Genomic DNA, 18,489 nt, shown 5'->3' on the forward strand with positions numbered 1-18,489 from the left:
CTCAATTGAGTGAACTATAAAAGTCCAAAAATCTTCCTGTAGAGGCATGTAAAAAGTTTAGAGCCACATCCCCTGTACCCAATTAGGCCAAAATCCATTTTTCATTCTTTTCTTTTCAAGTCTATCTTTAACTACTTTTTTCTCCCAATTTTCTTTCTTATTTTTTTTCCTGATTTACAGATTTTAGCATATTGTCTTCTTTTTTTCTGTTAACAGGTGATCTCTGCATTGCCCAGTCATTGAAAATCCCTCAGGATCGCAAAAACAAGACCTACGAATTTGATAAAATTATCAAGCTGCTTCTAGATACACCCAGAGCCAGGGCTATCATTGTCTTTGCCTACGATGAGGATATAAAGTAAGGATGCCTGGAGAAATTAACTTGTTTACATGTAATTAATTCAAGCAAGATGGTTTAGAACATATGAGAACCTACCTTTATACAGATATATATGAATACATAGAGCAGGGAGTCTGATCTGAAAAATAGTTATAGCATAATTTGTGGCTTGGGTTGCCTGAATATATATTTTATGGTATCCACATTCTTAGGCTTAAGTCATCATCTGAGCAATAAATGAGGTGATAAGCGTGTTCTTGGGTAGTGTAATTTCAGATTAAAGGAGCAGGATTTATGGATGGATTTTTTTTTTCCCGGGTAGAAGAAAAACTCCCTGAATAATACTCTAGCAAGCTGGCAGAGAATATCAGGAAGAAACTTTCCCATGACAGCAAGTACAATATGTTTGGTTACATAAAACCTCAGCTGCTGTAGTAATGGTAAAACCTAGAAATCATTTCCAAATATCTTCTGTGTGAGCTTGGTTACAATATGTTTTGTGCGCAACAAATGCTGCTGTAAAAAAAGGAAAAAACAACAACTCTATCTCCAATCAATTGCTTACGTTCTAGACAGATTTCTCTTTCCACACTGACTTTTGAAGCTCATTATTCTGCACTTTGAAGTCTGCCTCTTCTCATCTGTTAAAGCAAGAAAGAAATCAGAAGCTTGGGAAGCTTGGGAAGCTGAATTGGGTGGATGGATGATGAGGTCACTGGCCTTGTGATTCTGTCTCTTCCACCGTAGCTCTAGAGCAGGCAACAGGAACCATCCTTGGTGGTAATTCAATTTTGTGGAAAATAAGTTTGCAACAAGGCTAAGCTACAAGGCAAAATGTTTTGATTAGGTATGCTAGTTATTGAACATTAAGATTTGAAGGACCAAACATGCAAAATATTTGAAGAATTCTATGCAGATTCATAAATATAGACTTTATAAACCTAAACTGGTTTAATAATGCAGATCGAATGTGCTACAACAGATTTTGGAAGAGATATGGAACTAAAACTACACATAATAGAAAGGAAATATTTAATCTTTCATTCTTTCTGAAAGTATTTCGATATGAAGAACTTTAGCAATTTTCTTTTCAGCACGCATTTAGAAATAACAGTAAATTCCAGCCATATCTTCTTGTTCAGAGTGGATAGCTGAGAATTCAGTAAAGGGGAGGGGGGAGAGTTACTATAGCACCAGCAACCAATGGTGAGGGTGACAAAAGTGGTACCTTTGACTAAGGGGAAGAAATTGAATAGTATTAGTCACCTAACAGTATAACAAACTAGATTAGTAGCACCTGTTAAGCAGCATCTGACATAAAAATAGCCAATTTGGGAATGCTGACCACATTTCCTGAGTATGCATAGGAGATTCAGTTTAATAGAATGCCTCTGGTCTCATGCTCAGAGCTTGAGCAAAATATGTGAGGGAAATTGCATGAGTGGCTGTGTGTGCCTTAATATTAACTTGCAATAATTTATATAACTCTGAAGCAGGAGTGCATGCATAATCAAGCAACCCTGCTTCAAATTATTACCCATTTCTAAAGTGGCACGCTTGTTAATTTAAAGGAGAGAACAAGAGCAATTGTAAACTATATAATTTATTAACACCATGTGTCTCTAGACAGAATGGATTATACCTATTATCCCTCACTTATATTGGCTGCACATCTGGAGGGTGTCAAGTTGAAGAAAGTTGAATTACATATTGATGACAGTGGTCTAGAAAAGCCTGCAAGAGTGCAGTGCTTGAGACACGGAGGTGTGTTGTTTTCTATGTGACTAATGAGAAAAAAATATCCAATAAGAATTTGTACTTCGTTTATCTAAATCACCCATGAACTGACATCATATAGAGAGCCAGTGAGAGGAGCATTTCTTAAGTCCTGTGAAGAGAGATAGTATTAAGAAGGCACTCAGGCTGAGTCATCCCTGACTCACTGGGGTAGAAAAGGGAGGGGAGAGGAAACATAGTCACATTTGCAAGATTCTTATTATTACAACCTATCTCAATAAAATATAGATCTAGTCTTCTTGTGGACTTTGTTTCCTGATCTGGGTTACCTCAAGAGGCTGATACGTTGCTACTTTTATTTGGGTTCTTATGAGAAACTAACATTTGCATACTTTTAGTCATCTGTACTTCTGAAGTATAAATTATGGTCTGGAGGTATCAGCAAGTGAGACTAAGCTCAGAAGAGAATTAGCAAGTAGTAGTTTCCAAAGGAATTATTCTTTCATAAACTAAGTAGAAATTCTAACATATTTTCTTGATAGTTTCTGTTCCTCTTCTGAGTCAAAGAGATAGCAGATTGCTCTGCAATAGGTAGACAGTCACCTCACTTCCCTCTTACTCTATTTGTTTATTCTCTTTTCACAATTCCAGTTTTGCAGCTCTAAGGCCAAGAGGCTTAGAATCATGTCTATATATTTTCCATTGGCTTCAAAGACAGGAATCTGAAATACTATAGCATCAAAGAATTGTTAACTTTCAGAACTTTCCAGAAAAAATATCCTGACAAAATGAAGTCATGAAAGGGGAAGAAACAGTAAAAGAGAGGTCCATGAGAATAAAAATAAAATACTTGTCAATATAGCCATTTTAGTCAGGAAAGCTGACCCGTTTTTCTATGATACTGCCCTATATAAAGGGTTGAATTAAAGTGCTGTGATTCTCCTAATAAGTTATGGTCTTTTAGATTTTGTTTTGCAATGCAGTGAAAAAATAAAAGACAAGCAGTTGGGAGACTTGAAACCATCAGAGCCAATGAAGCCTATTGATTAGAAAGGCTATAAAAGTGTGCTGACTATAAAAAAAACCTGCTGACCTTACAAGGTTCATAGCAGCCAATCCTACGTCTATAGTCTGCGACAGATGTGTTAGTTATCACACAATAAATTAGGTTTTGCTTCCATAACCCTAACTATTGATTTTCCATTAATCTAAAAAAGGAAAACAGTGAAAGCAACAAGTTTAACTTGAAGTTGAATATTAATATTTGCTTTTAATCCACTACCTCTACTTTTCATATCATGCCAAAATAAAGATTGCCCAGGATCTGAATTTCCTTTTATGGATTTTTTCTCTGAGTTCTTTCCTCAGGCAAAATCCAGTTTGACATTATTTCCCCCAAGTGTCAACCATTGAGTTAGAATACTGGAATTCAATTTCCACTTTTGACTGGAAGGACAAATGCAACTAACAGGTCTCTGTTCTGATATAATAAGGTTTATTTGAAATCAGTAGACCTGGGGGGAAAAGGGAAGAAAGAATATTTATGCACAAGGCTTACAGCATGGGTGTCAAACTCGATCACGTCACATGACATATCGTGATGTATCACAACGTTTTTTGCTTTTGTGGAGCAGGGTGGGCATAGCCTGTGCATGACTTATCCGGCCCATGGGCAGTCAGTTTGACACCCCTGGCTTACAATTTATGACTAAAATTAGCTCCATCCTATCCCAAACTGAGTATCCTTCCCCAACCAGCATGGATATTGATGAGAATTCTAAAAATTAAAAGTCCACATTCAGAAATGGTGGTCTAATAAAAAAGATTGCAAAACTGGTCAGTTATACCAGTAGACAGATATACAATCACCATTTAATATTACAGAGATCAATTCTCAGCCCTGTGTTCTTCAAATATTTATAGATGACTTGGATGATAAATCAGAAAATATAATTATCAAACTTAAAATGAAAGATGGATTGCAAGTCTTTGGAGGAGAATATTAAAATTCTAAAAGATCTTGACAAACTGGAACAATGGGCAGAAACCATCAGGAGGAATTTCAACAAGGACATGTATGCAAAGTCCTACATTTGTTTGGGAGGAATAAAAGTTGTGAGTAGGAAAGGGAGGGAGAAATCCTACCAGGCAGCAGTAACACAAATAAGAACGGGTAATATTGATTAATCAGCAGCTGAATCTAAGCCAACTATACCATATAGCTGCAAGGAACAGGCAAATGCTCAGCTGCATCAGAGAAGTATAATGTCAAGACATTGTAAAGATAAATTTCATTCTATTCTGCGTTGTTCAGACAGAACCTAAAATCTTCGGTCTGATTCAGGTCTGCATTTTAGGGAGGAAGAACAGCTCTAGTAAAGAACAGTTAAAATGATAAGTGGGCTAAAATAGAAGAAAACTTGCAAAGAATGGTTGGAAGAACTCTGGAGAAAATTATTTATTTATTTATTTATTTATTTATTCATTCATTCATTCATTCATTCATTTATTTATGTATGTATGTATATGACACATTTAGAAATCAGCTATTTTTTCCCCAGTGTATATAATCAAGCAACTGAAAAATTATTAAAGATTGCACAGAGTTGTTCCAAAAACAAAAACAAAAACAAAAAAGAAGAAGAAGAAGAAGAAGAAGCATTTTACATTACAAGGAGATAGAGTTGGTGAGATACCATGTTAAAAAAAAAGTCCTGTACTGCAATGGATTGCCTTATATATTGGCAAGGGCACTCTTCTTCTGAAGCTAGATGGTAACTTGTCTGATATGCTTTAGTAGTAGATACCTGCCTGAATGGAGGCTTAGAGTAGATAATTTCCAAGGCTTCTTTAGTTTGTTATTCTTCAATAGAAAGCAGCTGAGTTAGAAAAGCATATAAGCTGAAAGGCAAAAGAGAGATATAGAGGGATAACATAGCTAGGACTGTTGCAATAACTTGATGGGCCTTTTGCTGTAGGGCATTTGCTGCAAAATGCAAGGTTATAGCATGAACTCAGAAGGAAGGGAAGAGATGTGTATTTCAAAGCCTGCCTAACAAAGATAAAGGAAGAGGGAATGTGGCTAGGTGGGGCCCCTTTCAATGTAGAAAGCAAGAGCTGACCATCAGGTATATCATACAAGACATATTACTAAGATAAGGAATAAGGCTAAGACAGAGTAGTAGAGGATGCCTATTAACTTTTAAGAATAGGGTTGAAGTAGAGCCAATAGAATACTGGTTAGATAACTTTTGAAGTGTTTATTAGTTAAGACTTAGAAATAGGGATGGCGTTAAATAACTTTTAAAAAGCCTACTAGACAATGTTTCTTTATCCTGCCTTGAGAAACTGTATAAAAGCTTGTTGAATCCTTTGTCCTGGATCCTGGCATTTTGCTGGCTGGGACCCTTTTGCTGAAGCACTTCTATAAAAGGAAATCAATCCTGCACCTTATGTCTGGTAGTCTTCATCAGCTTTGGCACCAGGCTAAGACCCAAATTTGGGGACACCAACCTGTTCTTGGCTCTTTTATAAATAACATATTATGCCCTAAGAACTAGGAGTGAAGCTGGTCCATTTCCCCCAAATTCCATGATTCTAAGAATACAATGCCAAGAAGGCCTCACAAAGTTACTTTTTTCTGCCCCTGAGTCATTCAATCAGGTTAAGAGAGAATTTTCATATTGGTTATGACTGGGAAATAAATCCCCTACTTAATGCAAAATTTCAGAGTATTTTCATGGTTTCATATTTAATGCATTGCAAGGCAACATGTTGCCCTCACATAAGAGAAGACTTACATAATGTTGGTTTTATTGTGTATAGTTTGGATATGTGGCTAATGTGATATTTTATGAAAGAAAAATAAAAAATATTTCCAAGAACAGCAAAAAGAAAAATAAATATTGCCATACTCTATAATCACACCATATTCGTGCTTTGTGTGTCTGTGTAAATCTTCAGGCCTGGCACTATTTTATTAAAAACTGTTTTGTGGATCACAGAAACATTTTTTCTCTTGGTACACTCATTTATATTCTGTTTTCTTTGTAACCAATGAATTTTCACTGCTTTGTTTCAGGATAGCATACAGGAAATTGGTAGGAAGTTAGGGAATGTGATCTTTTCTCCTCTGAATTAGCAAGTACTTCAGTCTGTTAGAATATAATATATATTGAAGATTTTGTTTTGAAGAATTATATGAGATCATTCATCTGACATTTCTGCATAGTATAAGGAGGTGGGGAGGAGAAAAATATAATGCATTCAAATATTTTCATTCATTACCTCATTGTTAATGCCAGGATAGAACTGAATGGTGTATTGGTTCAAATAGCATGAATGCCTGGACTGGTATAGTTATTCCCAAATTTACTCATTCCATTCTTGCTATATGCTCAAACAATGTTTCTTGTGTTCTCATTTCATCTCAGAAATGAAACAAGAGTTGTTATTATGCTTGATTCTCTTTGTAAGAATCAATAGTGCCCCTGAAAATAATTTTAGATGGATCAATGAACAGTAATTTCGTAAAAAAAGTAGTATATGTAGGAAAATGGGATTCTGCTAGGTTTGGAAACAATGGTTTGGTTGATTGAATAATCTTCTCGGACTGAATAATCTTCCAGGCTGTTTGTGATGAAGAAGTGAGAATTATTCAAGTGTAATTTTGCATGTGTGATGAACTTCATTAGACTTTTGCAATAACTTAGTTGAATGGCATCTTCCTGTTGCATTATTTTATTTTTTACCAAACAAATTAAACCATTTATTTCTTGGCCAATGAAAATCTCAGGGATTAGCAATATCTAAAAGTATATCTTTGAACAAATTTCTGATTGAGAATACTCTGTCCAATTTTTGTCTGGTCATGGCTATAAATAATTGTATTCGGTGTTACACATTTATTTTTCCCAAGTGGAACAATGATTTCTACCTCCATTAGCCTGAACCAAATCCAGTTTGATCAATCTTCTTCCTCAGGTGTCTCTAACTTGATTAAATTAAAAGATTATGCCTAATGACTCATATTCTAGCTCATAGACATAATTGTTATCCTTAGCTACATGGTTCACTTCACTGTATTTTAAAAGAATCTTTTAATTTAAAACATATAGGAAGATGACTTGCTGTGAAGCAAACATTACCCTCTTTATTTTCAGAGTACTTCTGGATCCAACACAGAATATATAAACATCTTTAGAAAATAAAATTAGTGGTGTGGAAAGCTTGAGGTAACTGTGATCAATAAGGGGCAATGGGAAAGAACTTCAGCAGTTTTCCTCCACAAAAAAAACCAGGTGCAAGTAGTCCTTGGCTTATGACCATAATTGAATTAAAAATTTCTGTTGCTGAGTGAGACAATTATTAAATGAGTTTCCCCCCATTTTATGACTTTTCTTGCCACCCTTGTTAAGTGAATCACTGCAATTGTTAGATTAGCAACCTGGTTGTGAGTCTGGCTTCCCCATTGACTTTGCTTGTCAGAAAGTTGCAAAAGGTGGTCACACGACCCTGGGCCACTGCAACCATTATAAATATAAGCCAGTTGTCAAGCATCCAAATTTTGATTATGTGATCCTGGGAATTCTGCAACAGTCATAAATATGAAAAACAATCATGCCGTTAAAACTTTGAATAGTCACTAAATGAAAAGGTGCAAGTTGAGGACTACCTGTACATATATTGTGATGAAACCCAATGCAACAGCCATTTTACGAATAAATAATCTTCTTTCATGGCAGTCATTTTGTAAGAAAAATATTCAAAATTATAATTGGCTCTTATTTCTTCAGCTGAACCTGTGAGAGTGAATGTAATTTTATTAGTAGCTAGAAATCCAAAAGACATTCAAGCTGCTTTGAGTCCAGAATTTGTTTTATTTTATTAAATGCAGACCTCGAGTTGAGAGTTGCTTCATATAGATCCTAAGATTTCTTCATTCATGCAACCAGAATTGGTTGAGAAAGCTCATTTGATGCTTATTGAATGTTATCATTATTTGGGCATTAGAAATATTTTGTAATACATTGTGAATTACTTATATAGTACATCTCTGGTAGGTCCTGATCTATCCTAAGTTCATTCTTAGTCATATCAAAAGTCCATCTTGTCCAGCATTTTCTTCCCATGATCATAAATACTGTTGCACTGAAAAGCCCCTTGTAACTGAGCTAGTAATTTGTTGTCAAAAGAAGGAAGAGATAATAATTCTTTCTGTCCTGGTTAAAATTCTGACAGCATTGTGATTTTTGGTGCACTTGAGATTGCTGAAGATTCTCTGAAGCCAGTTCTCCCATCAGATCTAGCTTGTCCCCCATTTGCAGGATATAGTTAATATTGCTTGAAAGAGGCCTGGCCTTTCCTTATTTTCCCTAGCCATCTGAAAGGTTCTCCTGACTTCTTCGCCATATAACAATTCAAAAAGAAAGAATCCTATAGAAATATGAGGAGCTTTCAAGAACACCCTCAGGTTAAGCAGTTGTTGCCCAGGATAAATTCATGTGGGACTCACACCTACTTAAAAAAAAATGTTCATGTCCCAAGTTATACTGGTACTTTTGCCATAGCATAAGACCTGGATTCACTATCATCCCTTAAAACAGGCATGTCAAGCTCGCAACATCATGTGACGTCGCACAATGTATCACAACTTTTCCCCATTGCCGGCAATGGGGTGGGCGTGGTTTTGGGGTGACACATCTGATCCGCAGGCCGGCAGTTTGACATGCCTGTCTTAAAACAAGATCTTGCTCCTTTGGGATATGCAATCAGACACACACATACCCGTTTAATCAAACTGCTCACAACTGAGTATTACTTGTATTCCTTCCAATTGATACTGTATCTTACAACTAAGGTGACTATATAGTTTTCAAGACTAATAATCATTAATAGTATTATCTTCCACAAATTTCTTTAGTAGAATCTCAGAACAAAATTCAAACTGTGCTATACTATGAAAACAAAATGTGTGCTTTTTGTGTGTATTGTCCTAATACACTATTTTACTTTGTATGCTTCCTCCTAATAGTCATTTTTAGAAAGATTTATGCTATTGAGTTGGCAAATTTTGCATGAACAAGTTTATTGTACCTTTGCATAGTATGAATTAGTCAGGTTTCAACTAAAATGTCATTTAAGCACATTTCTATCTCTCCTTATGCTAGAAATCCTTCCATCAAAACTGGTACTTTTCCAGAAGACCCAAAGATGAGGATGGAAAGTATATTGTATGGTTTAGCAAGCATCAGTAGTACTAATGAACACTATGTATATCTGCAATATGACTTGATTTATGGAATATGGTGTTATTTAAGAAATAATGCTTACTTTCTAAATTATATTTCTGCATTTTCAAATATATTAAGTTTCTCAGCTGATGATACAAGCCACAAGACAATGATAAGCAGTTCTTACTCAACTGAGGTGTGTGGTTTGTTTTTTTTAAAACATTTCTGATTTTCCAGTCTGTAGGATTCATTGTTTTGGCTCATTAGGTAATTATTTTCTGCTGGTGAATGTTCCACCATATGAATAAATACTCTTTTTCTTCCCCCCCCCCTGAGAATGATAACTGTTTTCTCTTTACAGACAAATCCTTGCAGCAGCAAAAAGGGCTGATCAAGTTGGTCATTTTCTGTGGGTGGCTTCAGACACTTGGGGTTCCAAAATGACTCCAGTAATTCAACAAGAAGATGTTGCAGAGGGAGCAATCACCATCCTGCCTAAGCGGGCAACCATTGAAGGTAAGCCCTACTATTATTTTGGCCTCCATGTATACTTTTTTTCCTTACTTACATAAAGGCAGTCTGTATAAACTGAATCCATATAAAGATATTTTTCATACATCACAGTCTTCAGAAAGCTAACATCAAGGCAACCTAGTTGGAGAGGAGCCATTATGCTACCTCTCTTCCAAATTCTGCTACTTCTATAAGTAGGGCTGTTGGTTTTTTAAGCATTGTTTTAAAAAAAAAGGCTTGAGATGTTTGCAGTTGATGCTTTGAATCACTTCTGATGGCAAGAAATAGACAGCATAGTAGATATCTGAGGTGCAGATGCTTTGCTGGGAATGCTATAATCATATTTCACACAAGACACTAGTACCGTAAAGTGTGGAGTGCTGATGTAGACTCTTGATGAATGCAGAGTCAGATATATAGCAACAAACAGCAGATTCTCTAGCAATATCCAGGATTCTGTATGCATATATCTGCCTGTTTGTCAGGAGTTTTCCTTTTTGTTCCTGGGTGCCTCCCAAGTCTGGTATGAAAGAAGTCTTAGTCATCGGGAGTAGTTATACTTCAACTCTTCTTGTATTTTGTTCTCTGTTTGTTTTTTGTTAAATTTCTCTGCCACCCATCTCCCTTATAAGGTGACTCTGTTTCCAAGTATATGATTCTGTTACTTGTAGGACTACAGCTCCTACCTCAACACCACATTTGCTGTTTCGTTGGTGGTGGTAAAGATGGGGATAAGGATAATGAGCAAAGGATGCTTATGAAATAGTAAACCAGGATGGGGGTGTACATGCTTCCAGTATGGGGATCACTCCAATTGCCTAGCTAAAGCAAGCAGGAATCTCTAGTAGGCAGCAGCAATATGGGATGATATTGATATAATGACAATAGCAATGGAATCATATTGGTTAAGATAAAATAACAGTAAATCATTTCTATATTTTACTAAAAATGACAGGGATAGATAATCTAAAGTTATTAATGACCTAATGCTTGATGACGAACCTCTCAGGTCAGATGATACTCAATATGTTATTAAAGAACAACTGTAGAACTTTCACAGTACTAATGGTGTTTATGATAGAACTAGATTAACTATGATAGAACTAGCATCTAGTTGCTGCTATTGCTATGCAGGAAAAGAAGATGCAAAAACAAAAATATAGGGTGAACATGTAACACAGGAAGCATGTGTATGGGGAAGGTCAATAAAATGAAAGATTAAATGAACTGACTACACATTGACATTTTAGGCATCAGCGAATTGAAATAGAGTGAAGTTGGATCCTTTCAGTCAGAAGATCATACTATTCACTACTGAGAACATAAAAAACAAAATAAAAAAGAAGGATGGCTTTGCTTTCATAGGAAAGATATAGAAAAGATGGTATTAGAGTACAATGTAGTCAATGACCGAATAATATCAATTAGCCTTTGCAGACAATCCTTTAATATGATGGTTATCCAAGCTTATGCTCCAACCACTGAGCCAGAAGAACAGCAGCTTGATGAGTTTTGTGCTCAAGTCAATCTGAAATGTACAGAACGTGCAAGCAAGATATGTTCTTTGTGTATGAAAACTGAAATGCCAAAGTTCAAAATAGTAATGATGAAAATGAAATTGGATTGTATGGTCCAAGAAAGAGAAACGAAGCAAGATAATGACTTACCAGTTTCTGCCCATCCAAGGGCTTCTTTGTAACTAATACAGTCTTCAAGCAACTGAAGCAATGCCTACATACATGGACATCACTAGAAAGATAACACAGAAGTATAGATGTCTATATTACTGATACAAAGAGATGGAAATGCTCAATCAAAATATTAATATACCCAAGGGCAATTATGGAACAGATCATGAATTGTTCATGTGCAAATTTCAAGTTAGGCTAAAGTGGAAGATTAAAAAAAATGCAAGCAGTTTCCAGGATGAGCATATATCCATCATTTCCAAATGGAACATGGAACTTTGAAGTCCTGAATATCATTGGATAGAGACCCAGAGGAATTGTGGAGTGATACCAAAATATTCTTATAGATGAATGCAAAAAGATACCGCCAGAAAACAAAAAAACAGAAGAGAGCAAACCAGATATAAGGACAGATGATGGAAATTGTGCAGAAGAAGAAGCCCAAACTAGGAAAGACAAAGATCTTAAGAAGGAATCTCATTAAAAAATTACACAGAGCTGATAGATCAGGCAAGAAGCAGTACTACAATGATATCTGTAAATACTCTATAGCTGGAAACAGACATAGAAAAACAAACATTTCCAAAAGTCTCTGAACTCAGAAGGCTGTTCCAGCCTCAAATTGATGTGCTAAAGGATACTTAATATTAGATTCAAAGAAGATCAAACATGGAAGGACTGTACTGAAATTCTGTACAATAGGTATGTCAATATTTATTAGAACATGTACTTCTAGAAGATGAGTAGAACAGAATTCTAGTTATTACCTTGTCAGAAAGTTATAGGAACTAATGTATTATTTGCAGAAACATGTCAAGAAGGGTAATCAGTAAAGATTCTAACAATAACCAGCAAATCTGGAGAATGAGAATGATACAGTGTTCAACAGATTAGAAGAGGTTAACCTACATTCCAATATCAAAGAAAAAAGACTTAAAGTATGCAGACTATTGTATAAAATCCTTAATTTCACATCCTGGAAAAACAATGCTTAGGATCATCCGTTAGGGATTAGAGCCCTGCATAGAAAGAAAAATGCCAGATGTTCAAGCTGATTTTAGAAAAGGCCAAGGAACAAGGGTTATTAATCATGATGCGTTATAGGTAATTGAAAAAGCCAAAGAATACAAAAACAGAAGTCAAGTACTTCATTGATTAAAGAAACGCATTTGATTGTGTTAACCATGTAAAGCTATGGAATGTTATGGCAGTAAAAGATATCTCTCCTATACAACTCGATATTGCTATTATACACAAACAAGCACAATTTGTTGCTCAAGTAGACTAGTTAATTTAGAACACAAGTTGTTGTCCTAGGTATTTAATTTTTCTTGTGTTTCTCTTTAGTATATATAATGCTGCTGTAAAATGTATTGTTCTTTCTGTTCTACTCAATATAGATGCTATAAAAATACTCATTCCTTTTGGCCACTTTAACCCCTCCACTATATTGCACATGGAAAAGGCATGGAAAAGAAATGGGGGGATGTAATGATAAAAGGTACCTCCCCATTCACATGTGAGCTGTATTCACTACCAAACCTATGAGATGCCCTCCCCCCCAATATATGTGAATTGCTCAAAGAGGCCCTTGTAATAAGACATTCATAGCAAACTTGATTAATCTTGAGTGGCAACAGGGGGAAGAATCAGGCAACTGGAAGGGACCTTGGTGTCTTCTAGTCCAACCTTCTACCCAAGGCAGGAGTCCTTATATCATCCCAGACAAATGGTTGTCCAATCTTTTCTTGAAAATCTCCACAGTTCTGTGAGACAAGTTATTCCATTGATTAATTGCTGTCACTGTCAGGAAATTCCTCTTTATTTTCAGGTTGGGTCTCCCTCTGACATGTTTCTACCCATTGCTCCTTATTTTGCATTCAGGTGTTATGGAAATTAAATTGACATCTTCTTCCCTGTGACAGCCCTTCAAGTATTGGGAGACTGCTATCAGGTCTCCCTAAGTTTTCTCTTCATTAGACTACATAAACCTAATTCCCTTAGCCCAGTAAACCATTTTTTATACTCACCGATCATATGTTAAAAATAGCATAGCTAGCGTATTAAATTAGTAGGAAGGTGTAAATAATAAGGTCACCCAGATGCCTTTATCAACAGCCCTTCAACATCATGCTGTAATGGCCTTTGTCTGTAGACCAAAGACATATAAACTTTGGTTCTGCTTTTACTTTAGGAGTCTTTAGCAAACTACTAGTGCTTTGCTGGGATCTTGGTGTACATTGTTGTTTGCAGGCTTAATACATTTATTTTGTATTTTCAAAGTGATTTGATTGTTTTAGGTGAGACAGATTTTGGCCATAGTAATGACCTTAGGAAAATGTACTGATGAGAAACCTATACACAGGATAGGATAGGAAGTCAGTGTCAGTTCCAAGTCAACAAAGGGTTGAGATAAAGCTGTATATTCCATATTTATTCAACCTATATCCTGAATATATATTGAAGAAGGGTGGATTTGAAGTAGATGACAGTTTTAAAACTAGATAAGAAACATCAGTAACCTGAATTATCCTGATGCCACTATTCTGTCAAATGAAAATGCAGATGATCTGCTACCTTCAGTAATGAAACCGAAGGAGTATAATAAAAAAAAAATGAGGCTAAGATTAAATATTAAAAAGACCATGCTAATGGTAACCAGTGCATCAATCATCTTTAGAGTTAAAAAGAATAAGCAGAAAAGATGCACATAGTAGTATAGTTATGAAGTCCTTAGAAAGTGTATTGTGGGTGTCTTGATGTGTTTATACCTACAAGAATTAGAATGCGAGAAATGATTGTCCCTTTGATTCTCTATGGGAAGAAAAAAAGGACCTCTGTAGCAGGAAAGAAAGAGTAATAACATTTTTTGAACTTTGGTGTTGAAGATTGCTGAGAATACCAATAGATAGCTGGAAAAGCAAACAAATAGATCTTTGTATAAACTCCTAGCTCACTTGAGAAGTCTATAAAATCTTAAAATATGGAAGGCAGTAGAGGAAGCGAATGATCAGCGGCAAGATGAATGGGCTTGATTGCAGAAGTGAGGAGTACATCTTGTGAAAAGATCATCTTGGAAAATATCTATGTGGTTTATTTATTTATAAAACCAATTTACATAAACATCTGTCTCATAAGCAAGGGACTCTGAGAAGCATACAAGAGAGCTAAAAACAAATAATAAATACATTAAAAAGTATAAAACCAAACTAAGATAAAGAATAAGTTGCTAAGAAATGTGATGACAAATAATCAATTAGTCAATTACTACTGTTGCCTTGGCAATTGATCAGATGCATATTTGAACACATGAACAGTTTCCCACTCACATGGCTTTTCCAAACTCTTTGTTCACTTGTTGGAACAAGCAGTATGGGAAATATAGTTTGGTATCTTTTTAAACATTATGTTGGGACTCAAAACAATCATATGGAAGAAAACCTTTCTATATTTCTAGCCCTGCCAGAAAAGGAAGTAGTATATAAGAGAATCACAGTCTTCTGGAAATAAGTCATTGAGGCTTTATTATTTAATCATTAAAGGCTATATAATAGAAAGTCTCAGATGTGCCAAAGTACAAAATCATTATTCCATTTCCTCCTCCATATGTTCAGAATGGCATAAATCATGAAATCAACTAGTTATTTTCCCTAATAATTACTTTTTAAGACTTGTTTGAACATAAGGATTGTTAATCTTAATTCCAGAGGTTCATTACTACCAGAAGGTGTTTTAATAGAGGTGGGCTTTCCCACCATTTATTATAATCTCTCTATATTTGCCAGATCTTCCTTCTCAAGTAAACTACTAGTAACATTTGGGGTCTTGTAAAGAAGATAGGACTAAGGACCGAATCTTTAAATTTATTAGAAATGGATATGTTCTTCTCAATATTATTAGGATTAGCAGGTAATTAAGAGTGTTTCCAGAAAATGTTTGTTAAAATGTAGTTGTTTATGTGAAATTTTCTTCTGATGTGTTATACAGTCAGTGAACAATGCTTTATGTAAAAGCCAGGTTCCTAAAGTGTTCTAGAGTTTTACAACAATCTTACAGCTGGTTAGAAATGCAAATATTTCTCACACTCAAATAAGGGAATAAATAACCACCATAATATATATAAAAAAGCACAGAACAATTCAGCCAGTTTGCACCACTTCAGCAGAACCGGTAGTTAATTTTTTGTTGCTCAGGCCCAGAATGAACTTCCGGAAGCGGCATCCACACAGAGAATGGGTTATTCACGTATTTGAATCCCATCATTGCTTTAGAATCAATATTTTATAGATATGTATTCCACCATCAATTTAAGTTAAACTGAGAGGCAGAGATTGCTCTTAAATTATTTGGTGACTGTCATGGTTGAGGGTGGACTTGAACTTGTATCTCTTCAGTCATAATCCTCCACATTCTTAGCCACTGCTCAAGCTATCAGAGGTGTCACTTAGACTGCTTACTCCTCAGTGTTTAAGACACTCTGTCTGTGTTAGTGTTGCTCTCTTTCTGTGTACTATAACCCAGGATCTTTTTATCATGTCTCTGTTTCATTTTCAATACTTTGGGTTTAAATTTATCATCCACATCTAAGTAACAACCACACGTGTGCAAATATTTACATTTCATCAGTTTCTATCTGCACGTATTCTCTTTCCTTTCTCTGTTGAGACATTTCAGCCCTAACTAGATAACACAATTTTCTTGTGTGTACAGCATTTGAGTTCAGTGAGGTTTGCTATTAGTTATCACTTATATATTCCCTATCCTAGAGTGTAATTCTTCTTGGTTTTAAACAGTTTGACTTTTGAGCTTTTTTTTTTTTCCCAAAAATCAGTGGAGCTCAAGTGTTCCTCTCTGAATGTGTCCTAAATAACAATAATCCTATAGCCATTGGTAAAAGAAGAAGGTTTTGCTTCTCTTACATTTTTGCTCACAATAACAATCAACTAAGAGCTAGGCATTCAATTTGGTTAATTGATGCTGCTGTTTCTCATGGGATCAGCACAGTAGTGGGATTCAGACAATTCACACCACTTTGGCAGAACCAGTAGCTAATTTTTTGTTGCCCAGGCCCAAAATGGACTTCCGGAAGCGGCATCCACAAAGAGAGCCAGTTATTCATATATTTGAACCCCACCAGCAAAAGGGAAGAAGTCTCTTTCTCTCTCTCTCTCTCCCTCCCTCCATCCCACGGCTCAGATCTGATCTCAGACCCTACAGGCCCTGCTTCTTCCCTTCCTCTTTGATATAGGTCTTTCCTTGCAAATTCTCTTCCTCTAATCTAAGAAGAGAGCTTGCCATGTACTCAGATGATTGACTTGGGTAAAAAAATAACAATTTCTGTAAGCAGCTATCTTCCTTCTCTGCAATATAACAATATTGTGTGCTGCAGAGTATGCATATACGTAATAGAGGCCACCTTGAGTACTCACGCAAACAGAAAATCATAATCAAATTAATTATTCAATAATTAATATTGAATTCAATAATATTATTTAAAATCCTGGTTGTTACATTTTAATCCCTAAAAAGCAAAGCCCTGGGATACATTAGGTAAAACTTTGCCAGAATGTAATCTTCCCATCTGGTGTGGTCATCAATGGAGGCAGTAGAGGGATTCAAATAAGTGAACAACTGGTTCTCTGTGTGGATGCTGCTTTCTGAAGTCCATTCTGGGCCTGGGCAACAAAAAATTAGCTACCGTTTCTGCCGAAGTGGTGCGAACTGGCTGAATCCCACCACTGAATGGAGGGCCTACTGAAAATTCCTTCCCTTCTCAGAAATGAATCAGGAGAAAAGGTTGTAGCTCATAAGTCGTCATCCAGGTCATGGTTGTCCCAAAGGTGTTTTTTCAAAAGGCAACTTGACTTTTTTTAAAAAGAAGCTTTTTGGATAAAAAGCAAAATATCTTCAAGAAAAAAAACAAAGTCCAGTTGCCTTTTGAAAAAGTACCTTTGGGACAATCATGACCTGAATGATTGAGAATCTCTATAGACATTTAGCTCATAGATCATGGATGAGACAGCAGCCTTTTCTATATCAGCCTCCACCTCCACCTCTGGAGTACTGCTATACTGCTTCATTGGGTTGGGAGGGATCAGCAAAAAATGTTCGGAATGTAAGCATGAGCATATGTTCCAAGGTGTGAACGTTGCTAAAGCAAGCAGGTACTCATATTAGCCATCAGTGATACTGAAAAATGCTGGAGGTGGATGACCACTGCAGTGACAATGGCAATTATATTGCATGTGAACAGGCAATGGTAAACCATCCCTGTATTTTACCAATAAAACCACATAGAGTGGTTGGATGATGGGCCTCATGGATTGGATTCAACGTGCTACTTGCAAAGTACCAATAGTGCTTATGATGCAGCTACATTAAAATTTGGAGGCATCTAGTAGCTAATGTTGGCATGCAGAGAAAGTAAATCAGAAGATGCAAAAACAAAATTACATTGAGAATATGAAGTGTAGCAAGCACGAACATGAGACAGCTCAACCCAGTGAAAGATGAAATGAACTAATTACACATTGATCTCTTAGGCATCAGCAAATTGAAATGGACTGGAAATAGACCTGAAGATCATAATATTTACTATTTAGGACATGAAAAATGAAGGAACAGCATGGCTTTCATAGACAAGAAGGCTATAATAAAGAAAATACTTCTGTATGTTCATTCAATATCTGAATAATATTGATTAGCCTTTATGAAAACCTTTATCCAAGCTAATGCTCCAAACACTGACCCAAAAGAAGAGAAGGTTGACATATTTGGGGTCAAGTTCAATAAGAAATTGACATACCATGAAAGAAAGATGCACTGCTTGTGTTTGGGGACTAGAATACCAAAGTTTGTAAATATTAAGGAAGAAAATGTAGTTTCCCAGACTATATGGTCTGGGAAACAAAAATAAATGTTTTATATGTGTGGTTTCTATCCAATTGCTAAAACCACCCAGAGGTATGGTGGATGATAA

General features: G+C 35.8%; 1 protein-coding gene across 1 annotated transcript in view; it reads left to right on the top strand.

Moving 5' to 3' along the window:
- Positions 1–216: 216 nt before the first annotated feature.
- The window catches only part of LOC120317717 (metabotropic glutamate receptor 7-like), a gene marked incomplete at its 5' end in the record, with an annotated part of 119,034 nt that continues 100,761 nt past the window's right edge, over positions 217–18,489 (top strand). Inside the window, 2 exons of the mRNA XM_039364529.1 lie at positions 217–358; positions 9,671–9,825. Of these exons, the coding sequence (XP_039220463.1) occupies positions 217–358; positions 9,671–9,825 (297 nt within the window). The remainder of the gene's footprint in view (positions 359–9,670; positions 9,826–18,489) is intronic.

Source organism: Crotalus tigris, unplaced genomic scaffold, assembly GCF_016545835.1.
Source record: "Crotalus tigris isolate CLP2741 ecotype Arizona unplaced genomic scaffold, ASM1654583v1 scf7180000019789.198917, whole genome shotgun sequence".
NCBI lineage: Eukaryota > Metazoa > Chordata > Lepidosauria > Squamata > Viperidae > Crotalus > Crotalus tigris.